This window comes from Electrophorus electricus, chromosome 4 (genome assembly GCF_041902795.1).
Source record: "Electrophorus electricus isolate QZ-2024a chromosome 4, ASM4190279v1, whole genome shotgun sequence".
In the NCBI taxonomy this organism is placed as follows: Eukaryota; Metazoa; Chordata; class Actinopteri; order Gymnotiformes; family Gymnotidae; genus Electrophorus; species Electrophorus electricus.
Window position 1 is genome coordinate 32,347,501 of NC_137500.1, and position 10,000 is coordinate 32,357,500.

At 45.3% G+C, this 10,000-nt stretch overlaps 1 protein-coding gene across 11 annotated transcripts in view; it reads left to right on the plus strand.

The window, feature by feature from the left end:
* dip2a (DIP2 acetate--CoA ligase A) overlaps nucleotides 1–10,000 on the plus strand; it is a 109,769-nt gene that overhangs the window by 94,171 nt on the left and 5,598 nt on the right. For 7 of the 11 annotated variants that reach the window (XM_035523626.2, XM_081713330.1, XM_035523628.2 and 4 more), the window contains 10 exons: nucleotides 335–458; nucleotides 1,048–1,169; nucleotides 1,454–1,565; nucleotides 1,733–1,842; nucleotides 2,831–2,961; nucleotides 3,700–3,868; nucleotides 4,089–4,259; nucleotides 4,612–4,641; nucleotides 5,890–5,951; nucleotides 9,993–10,000. The exon at nucleotides 9,993–10,000 is cut by the window's right edge and continues 50 nt beyond it. In XM_035523626.2, the coding sequence (XP_035379519.1) occupies nucleotides 335–458; nucleotides 1,048–1,169; nucleotides 1,454–1,565; nucleotides 1,733–1,842; nucleotides 2,831–2,961; nucleotides 3,700–3,868; nucleotides 4,089–4,259; nucleotides 4,612–4,641; nucleotides 5,890–5,951; nucleotides 9,993–10,000 (1,039 nt within the window). Of the gene's footprint in view, nucleotides 1–334; nucleotides 618–1,047; nucleotides 1,170–1,453; nucleotides 1,566–1,732; nucleotides 1,843–2,830; nucleotides 2,962–3,699; nucleotides 3,869–4,088; nucleotides 4,260–4,611; nucleotides 4,642–5,889; nucleotides 5,952–9,992 lie in introns of those variants that run through there. The other 4 variants (XM_035523631.2, XM_035523629.2, XR_014123374.1 and 1 more) reach the window with 3 other exon arrangements.

Consider the following 10,000-nt stretch of genomic DNA (forward strand, 5'->3'; position numbering starts at 1 on the left):
TCTTTGTGGTCCATCAGCTGTGTTATGCAAATGTTTTTTATACTGCAATGCAAATGTCTTTTAGACACAAACTGTGTTATCCTTTTCATTCGGCTGTTTTTAAACTCTGTGCATGCATGCGTGTCTGCGTGTGTGTGTGTGTGCATGCATGCATGTGTGCGTGTGTGTGTGTGCGCGTCTGTGTGTGTGCGTGTGTGCGCGTCTGTGTGTGTGCGTGTCTGCGTGTCTGCGTGTGCGCGTCTGCGTGTCTGTGTGTGCGTGTCTGCGTGTGTGCGCGTGTGCGTGTCTGCGCGTCTGCGTGTCTGTGTGTCTGCGTGTGTGTGTGTGTGTTTAGGGCACCGTGGCCAGCACTGCCTCGTGTCTCCAGCTTCACAAGCGGGCAGAGCGGGTGTCGGTGGCTCTGATGGAGAAGGGCAGACTGAACCCAGGAGACCACGTCGCCCTCGTCTACCCGCCTGGTACCGGTGCCGCTCATTCAGAGCAGGAACCGCCCTCGGTTCTGACTAGATATCAAAACTTTAAAGACTTCTGTTGTTAGTGTTGGAGCAAACACAACAGTAATGTGCATCTCAACTCTAACTCAGTAACTCCAACCTCAACTCTCAACAACTGGAAAGGTTGTGTTACTTAAACCATAAAGCTTTATAGTCTAGACATGGATTTGTTTTACAGGGTTAATGTCCATCTAAAAATACAGGGTGAATCTCCTACTCACAAATCTCGTTTTGTGCGTGTGCTTGCCTGCGTGTGTGCGTGCGTGTGTGCGTGTGCGTGCGTGCGTGTGTGTGCGTGTGTGTGCGCGCGCGTGTGTGTGCGTGCGTGCGTGTGTGCGTGCGTGTGTGTGCGTGCGCGTGTGTGTGCGTGCACGTGTGTGCGCGTGCGTGCGTGCGTGTGTGCGTGCGTGTGTGTGCGTGTGTGTGCGTGTGTGTGCGTGCGTGTGTGTGCGTGTGTGTGTGTGCGTGTGTGTGTGTGTGTGTGTGTGCGTGCGTGTGTGTGTGTGTGTGTGCGTGCGTGTGTGTGTGCGTGTGTATGCACGGTCTGCTGCAGGTATCGACCTCATTGCTACGTTCTATGGTTGCCTGTATGCTGGCTGTGTTCCAGTCACGGTCAGACCCCCCCACCCCCAGAATCTGGCTACCACGCTGCCCACCGTCAAGATGATCGTAGAGGTCAGTCACTCATGGCTCATCCACCATGCTCAGTTCACGTCACACATGCTTTATAACACTTTTAAAAATCAATGGAAAGCTTAGATTTTAAACCTAATATTGCCTGTAGTTGTATATTTGTGTGGCATTGCCTGGTAGGTCATGGTAGAACAAACATATACCTGCATCTCCTCGGTCCAGTAGTTATTATTTCAGTGTTCAGTCTAACACACCTGGTGCAGCTGATAGAGGTCTTTAGTGTGTGTGTGTGTGTGTGTGTGTGTGTGTGTGTGTGTGTGTATTAGGTCAGTAAGTCTGTGTGTATTCTGACCACACAAGCAATAATGAAGCTCCTGAAATCCAAAGAGGCAACAGCTGCTGTGGATGTGAAAACATGGCCTATGGTATTAGACACAGGTATACACACACATACATACACACCCTGCCTCTGTATACATGTACAGAGGCACTGACACACACACCCTTGCTGGGGACACTTAACATACCTGACTTCTGACCTCATATCTTTGGATCAGGTCTGGTGAACTGCAGCAATGATGAATCGCTCATTGTCTCTGTTGCAGATGACCTTCCAAGGAAGAAAACGCCACAGATGTACAAGCCCCCGACCCCAGAAACGCTGGCCTACCTCGACTTCAGCGTCTCCACCACGGGCATCCTCGCTGGGGTGAAGGTAGCGTGCCCACCTGCTTGGTTTACGGTAATGGGGGAGTCCAGTGAATGACCAAAACTACACACCACTGTGATTGGTCTCCTGTTCAGGCTGGTTGGAAAGCGACGGTTCATTTCAAATATGTAATTTTAATCACAATATTAATTGTAATTTAATTCGGTTAATGTTGAGGAGACTAACAGGGTTGTTTCCATTAGCATTACACTCATCAACAAATACATGGAGCAGTGCTGGGTTGTCTTTAATTTATATTCGCCTTAAAGAGACTGCGAGTAAGGTACTGTAGGTGATGAGTAGTTTACCATCGGTGGTGAGTAGGGTATTTTAGGTGTTATTAAGGTACTGTAGGTGATGAGTAGTTTACTATCGGTGGTGAGTAGGGTATTTTAGGTGTTATTAAGGTACTGTAGGTGATGAGTAGTTTACTATCGGTGGTGAGTAGGGTATTTTAGGTGTTATTAAGGTACTGTACGTGATGAGTAGTTTACTATCGGTGGTGAGTAGGGTATTTTAGGTGTTATTAAGGTACTGTAGGTGATGAGTCAGGATACTGTAGGGTAGGGTTCTGTAGAACAGTGATTTTTAACCTGTGGTCTGCAGACCCCCAGTGGGCCACATTGGTACTGCTAGGGGGCTGTTGGCCAAAGTGTCAAAAATCCTTACGGTATACAAGCATATTTCAACAAACATAATTTCAGATGTGACAAATATTATGTAAATTATTTGCAAAAATAAAACATATTTAGGTCAAGCTCATTTAGTCTAGCATAGTACAGTCACATGACCGACAAAGCTATCTGGTGGATTAGCAAGCTAGCTACATTTAATTAGTTAGCTACATTAATTAAGTCTGGGTGAAACGTCTCTGTCGTCTGTAGGTGTGTACAGTACTGTAGGTGTGTACAGTACTACCGGGGGTGAGTAGGTTAGTGTAGGGTACTGTAGGTGTTCTGTAGGTATAAATTCTCTGGCTCTTTTTCTGTCTCAGATGTCGCATGCTGCCACCACGGCGCTCTGCCGCTCTGTAAAGTTGCAGTGTGAGCTGTACCCCTCGCGACAGATCGCCATCTGCCTGGACCCCTACTGCGGACTGGGGTTTGCCCTCTGGTGCCTCTGCAGGTCAGGATCACACACACACACACACACACACACACACACACACACACACACACACACACACACACACACACACACACACACACACACACACACAGAGGCAGACACAGAACATCAACACTTACCAATAACACATAAACATCAACAGTAGTTAGATTCTACATGGATATTGAAAAGATTCAGTAAGAAACTGTGCAGTCAGGATGATGGATGAATAGTGTTAAATATAGTGGTGTTTTCTGGGCAGAGAAGTCTTTAATCTGGATTCCATTACACTACCCTTAATGCCAAGTCTCATAAACAACTGAGAGCAGCTATATTATGGTTGAATAAAGAGCTTACCACTTTCTCTGTTTAAGTAAAAACAACATCAAATTAAATTTTCCCTTTTACGGAATTTAGGTGATGCTTTTATCCAAAGCAACTTACAATTATGACTGCACACAACTTGAGTAACTGAGGTTTAAGGGTCATGCTCTGGGACCCAACAGTGGCAACCAGGCAGTGGAGGGACTTGAACCTGCAACCTTCTGATTACTAGTAGAGTACCTTAACCACCTAGACACCACTGCCTCATCAGACATTTCGTTTGATGTTTTTGTGGTACATGTTATGTTTTGAGGAATAAAACCTCAGAAAATTTCACTGTGTGTTTGTGTCTGTGTGTCTGTGTGTGTGTGTGTGTGTGTGTGTGTGTGTGTGTGTGTGTGTGTGTGTGTGTGTGTGTGTGTGTGTGTGTAGTGTGTATTCAGGACACCAGTCCATTCTGGTCCCGCCCCTGGAGTTGGAGAGTAATGTGTCTCTCTGGCTGTCTGCTGTGAGTCAGTTTAAAGTGCGTGTCACCTTCTGTTCCTACTCAGTCATGGAGATGTGCACCAAGGGGCTAGGCTCTCAGGCCGAGGCTCTCCGGGTAAATACCCCACACACGCTGTAGCGGTATATTCACCTATGCCAATTAAAATCACCATGTATAGGAGACCCACACAAACAGATGGATGGCTGACTAACCGCACCAAGATGGGAAGTATGTGGTTGTGAGTTCATGAGTTCAGTACTTCTTTTAAGTGAGTGTGTGTGTGTGTGTGTGTGTGTGCGTGCGTGCGTGTGTGTGTGTGCGTGTGCGTGTACAGCTGCGGAACGTGAACCTGTCGTGCGTGCGTACCTGTATGGTGGTGGCTGAGGAGCGCCCCCGGATCAATCTCACTCAGTCCTTCTCTAAGATCTTCAAGGACCTGGGTCTGTCCCCCCGGGCTGTCAGCACCACCTTCGGCTGCAGGGTCAACGTGGCCATCTGTCTCCAGGTGAGAGTGAAGAGATTGTGGGCCTACTGGAGTCACTGGTCACAGAGGAGAGAGGAGAGGAGTGGGGAGGAGATGGATAGCAGAAATGAGGGTACCAAGATGGAAATGAAAGAGGGTTAAGGAATGCCCACTAACTCCCCTCTGATTGGTTGCTTTGGGTTCTGGATGACAGATCTGTATCTGACTTTTTTCTCATTTTTTTTCCCCTCTCTTTTGTTTATCTGGTTTTTCTATTTGTTTTTTGTCTTGCTGTTTGGGTTTGTGTGCTACTGTGCGTTTGGGTGTCGATGTGTTGTGTGTGTGCTGGTGTGCGTGTGTGTGTTTTACTTGTTGCTCTATCCTACACCGTCAGCCCAACAGACTGGGCAACGTGGCTGAAAAGGTATGGTGTCCTGACAGGATACACATGTTGGCAGGAAGCATGTGGACAGTCTGCTTTTTGTGTGCGCGCACGTGTGTGTGTGTGTGTGTGTGTGTGTGTGTGTGTGTGTGTGTGTGTGTGTGTGCCTGTGCGTGTACGTGTGTGTGTGTGTGCCTGTGCGTGTACGTGTACGTGTGTGTGCCTGTGCGTGTACGTGTATGTGTGTGTGCTTGTGCGTGTGCCTCTGTGTGTGCGTGTGTGTGCCTGTGTGTGTGCCTGTGTGTGTGCCTGTGCGTGTGCCTGTGCGTGTGTGTGTGGTCCATCTGCATTTATGTGATTAGCTCATTTGCATGTCACAGAAAGCTGCTTTGTGCTGGTTATCTGGGATTTTCAGACCCTTTTCACTTCTGTGATATGTATGATTTGTTGATTTGTATTGCTTTTTCTGCACGTTGTAGCAGTGCCTGTATAACGGCATGCAGTGCAGCGCTTCCCTTTAATCTGCTAGGAAACAGCTCCCTGATTGGTGCTTCAGCAAACATCAGGTCCATTTCTCCCTTGTAAGAGAACAGGGTTAATATCTGACTGCTCAGGGTGTTAAACCAAACACACTCTAGAATGGTAATTTCTAGAACAAAAAGGTTCCAGAACAGAAACGGTGGTTGGACTGCCTGGAGTCTTGCGCCATGCTCTTTGCCTAAGCGCCGCCGTCCCGTAGCTCTCATATTGTGCGCGCTTGGCTTCACCTCTGCTGTAGCATCCCAAATGTCCTACAGTCCTGAGAACTGCACTCAGACTGGCAGTACACAGTTGCAGCCGACAACAAAACGTTGTCCTCAGTGCGTTTTCGAGGGTTAGGTGACAGGAATTTCCTTTTTTTCCACAGCTGTAGTTTAATATCTTTCTTGGTGTGTTTTCAGGGACAAATAATAAAATCAAGTTGTGCTCAGAACATTCTATCTTTGCTTTGTTTACTGCATTTTGTTTGTTTTAATCAATTATTTAATTTAATTGATTAATTAAATTGAATCTGCTTTTTTTACTACTACTGTTGCTAATTTATTCTTGGACCAAGGGCTGTTTACTAATTATGTCATTAACTAAAAATCTTGCATCTCATGCTGAATGGCAAATCTTTCTGGGATTGCTTCTCCGGTTTCGAAAAGGCACCTCACCAAGTGCATTATGGGATGGCTGTCACCTGATCTTCAGGTCCCTCTGCCATGGTAATGATACCATTTCTGGTCTAATGCGGTTCTTCTTGTGCAGGGAACGGCTGGACCCGACCCCACCACCGTGTACGTGGACATGAGAGCCCTGCGGCATGACAGGTACTGCCGGCCCCAGAGACCCCCGATGTCCAGGGCCACATCCTCCACTAAACTCCAGACCCCAGTGTTGTTGCTAGAATGTTGGGTTTTTTTTCTGAAACATGCTAGATGCAATATTATATGTTGGAGAATGTTTCGGGGGGTTGTCAGATGTATGTTAGAAACCGGGCAGAATTCAGTGAGATGTTGGCCATCTCCAGTGGTGTACTTGGTGAGCTCAATATTCCTCTGTGTCCTCCTTATCTATGGACCTTGTGGCTCTGTTGCATTGTTTTGGTTTAACACAACTTCCCTACTCATCAGTGTAGTCTTATTTTGGATGGAATTTGTTCTTCTGGAAATACTGCAAACTCTGTATTTGGTTTATAATAATAATAATATTCTAAACCCTGTTCTAAGGTCTCTCTCGCTCTCATCGTAACGTCTCCGTTACGCTGGTTTACAAGGTTTTTGTTTCCTTTACAGTTTTTGGTGTTCCAAATATACTTTTTGATGCTGATCACAGAAGTGAGTTCGAACTTTTTACATCACGTACGGTTTTTGAGAAACGGCTACTTTTGTTTTACAATCATTGTGAAATTTATAGACATAATATCATGCATATAGATTTACTTGCTCGACAGTAAATTTTATTTATTTTTTTGGTTAAAATCATATTTCTGATGGCCATGACCAATGTAACATTAATAGAGACTCAATTTCTTAAAGTACACTAAGGAACTCTTTCTGATCATGCAGGAAGTTGCTCGGCACGCTTGGGCAAGTCCAAGCTCAGCTGCAAGATTCTATCTTTTTTACATGTCAATGCAGCCTTACATAACTAGCAGTTGCAGCAAGTAACAGTCTTTCTATGTACCATTTGTGTGCATGAGCATTTCATATCACTGAAACTGCTGAGTTTAAAGACTTGATTTGTGGACTTGATTTCATATAGATTTTGAAATGTCGTGCCAATGTCGTAATAGCTGTGACATGTTTTGTTACAAATGTGGCAAGTTTACTCCGAAAGCACTGAAAAGGAGTATGATTGTATTCATTAAGAAGGCGTACAAGTTATACCTCGGGTGCAAAATTGGTGACCAGGACAAATCATGGGCTCATCATACATGTTGTGCATCTTGCACCAGTAATCTGCGAGCTTGGTTGAAAGGTGTGCGACCATCCATGCCATTTGCTAACCCAATGATATGGAGGGAGCAGAAGGATCATAACTGATTGTTACTTCTGCATGACAAATGTATCAGGATATTCTTCAAAGAACAGGAAGTTTATTGAGTACCTGAACCTTGCATCGGGAATAATACCAGTGCTGTATGATGACAGTCTTCCTGTTCCAAAACCTCCAGCGGTGTGTACATTAGAGGATGAGGATGAGGATGAGGATGATTGCAAGCTGATGCAGATGGAAGCTGCTGCTGATCCAGACTACGTGCCATCAACATCCAGCAACCCTCATGTATTATCTCAGATAGAGCTGAATGATCTGGTCAGAGATTTGCATTTATCAAAGAGTCAGGCAGAGCTGCTTGGGTCAAGGCTGCAAGGATGGAATCTTTTGTCATCCGGCACGAAAATTGCAGTGTTTCGCAACAATCATGAAGATTTGATAAAATATTTTACTCAAGTCGACAGTCTGACTTTTTGTTGTGACGTCGATGGATTGTTTTGTGCTCTCGGTTGCGACCATGAGCCATCACAATGGCAACTGTTTATTGACTCATCAGCCTTGAGTTTGAACGCTGTTTTGCTGCACAACGGCAATATTTAGCCTTCCATACATGTCGGACATGCCGTTCATATGAAAGAAACGTATGAGAACATGCAGCTTCTGCTGAACCACATTCAGTACTCGAGATACAACTGCAATTTGTGTGGTGATATTAAGGTAGTTGCAGTTCTACTGGGTCTGCAGCTATGGTTACACCAAGTATTGTTGCTTCCTTTGCGAGTGGAACAGTCAAGCAAGAGATTCGCATTACATCAGAAAGGTCTGGCCTCCTCGCAAGAAACTGGTGCAAGGGCAGAAGAATGTTGCACGTGACCCATTGGTAGATCCAAAGAAGATATTTTTTCCGCCTTTGCACATCAGGGCTAATGAACAATTTCGTTAAGGCAACGAACAAGCAAAGTGAGGCCTTTGCTTATCTGTGGCAGATGTTTCCACACATAAGTGATGCTAAGATAAAAGAAGGTGTTTTCATTGGCCCACAAATGCGAGATGTGATGAATGACAGCCACTTTGATGGTCTTCTGCAGGGTGCAGAATGTGTTATGTGGACAGCCTTCAAGAATGTTGTTTGTAACTTTCTAGGAAACTACAAAGCACCTGACTATGAAAAACGGCGTGAAGTGTCAGACAGTGATTATAAAGGAAAATCTATGGCTAAGCATTTTTAGTATTGTTTCATGTTGCCAGCATTGCCATTACAGTGTACGCTGCTAGTCGCTTGACAATGCTTAATGAACATCGCAATTTTCTGACAAACGGTATGTGATACAGACATTCTAAATACACATTCGTGTTCAGCGAGTTAATCTACTTGTTTCACCTAAAACAGCAGAGGAAACAAATTTTTCTCAAAAACTTTTCTCAAAAATTTGTTTACCAGTGTTGTCAGACATTAATATGCTCTCCTCCCTCGGCGATGCCATCTCTCTCTCTGCAACCAGTCTGCCTCTGCTGTCCTGGAAACTCCCACTCCCAGGAAAACTCGATCTGTGTCCGACCCCCACCCTCCCCCGGTTGACCCCTGAGCTGGCGCACGTCTTGAGACTGCATGTGCATTACCTTGCACACTCTGACCATGCAGTCAAATACAAGGCCACCTTGAATACAGCTCACTGTCCTTTTCGATAATATGGAATAGTGCTGGCCGTAGTGCCAAACAGCTTGTTTCTACCGGTAATAAACTTCTGGTTCCCCAGAAAAATGCAATGCATTTCTCAAATCTCTTTCAAGATCAGTGCCATGTGTCATGATCTCTCTAAGACCACTTCATCTGATTGTCCTCCTTCAACTGTCCTGTAAATACAAACTCTATCTCTGAGATCATGTCTCTGTAAATATGAACTCTGTCACTGAGATCATCTCTAATTCCAGAACGACGTCGTCACAGTTTGATCACGCGCCAACCTCTCTCTTTTAAACTGCTGTCTCCCTGACATTTCTGTCACAAGATCAATCTGTCACCTACAGCCGGTTATGTTCCCCCCAGCTCTGAAGCCAGCAGCTCCCATCTCTGCTATTAAGAAATCGGGTCTTGATAAATTCACCTGTGGAGAATGTCAGACCAGTTCATCTCCAGGGTCCTAGAGAGAGTTTCATCTCCCAGCTGCTCACTTTCTAACCTCCAACAATCTCTTTGAGACTTTTAAGCATTAAGTACAAAACTCTCTTGCTAACCATTAAATCCCTCCGTGGCCTCGGCACTCCATCCAGACACTCCCTGACTCAGGTGTCCTCGCTGTGCGGCCGTGCAGAGAGTGTGGCTGCACCTCCCTTCTGGAACTCCTTCCTCCACCTGTCCGCTCCTCTTCCTCTCTCTACCTCTGTCACAGAAAACTTTTTTTTTTCTCTGTATTTCCACTCACCATGTTTGTAAAGCAGCCTTTTTTTGTGAAAGGTGCTATATAAATCTAACCTATTATTATTATTGTTGTTGTTGTTGTTGTTGTTGTTGTTAAATTGGAGTTTGGTGGAGGAGTGTACATTAAGAGGTAATTAAGAGGTAGCGCATGCCGTTAGTGACATCAGCGTGAAGGGTTTGTTTCCCAGGGTGCACACAGACTGAACCACCGATAGATGTGTAAGTCACTCTGGATAGGGGGGTTTCATGGTTTTCATGGTTAAATGGTTTTAATAGTTTTCATGGTTTATTGCTCTAGCCTCTTGTGATTTGGTGTTTTTTGCCATAAAGACAAATCCAGCTAAAACATGTATGCGTGTTTTTTTCTGCCTAAGCAGTCCAGGAGACTGGTGTGGTGGTTCAGGGGCCATGAGAGTCTGCAGCTGCTAATTTGTGATTTTTGTGCATTTTTCAGAGTGCGAC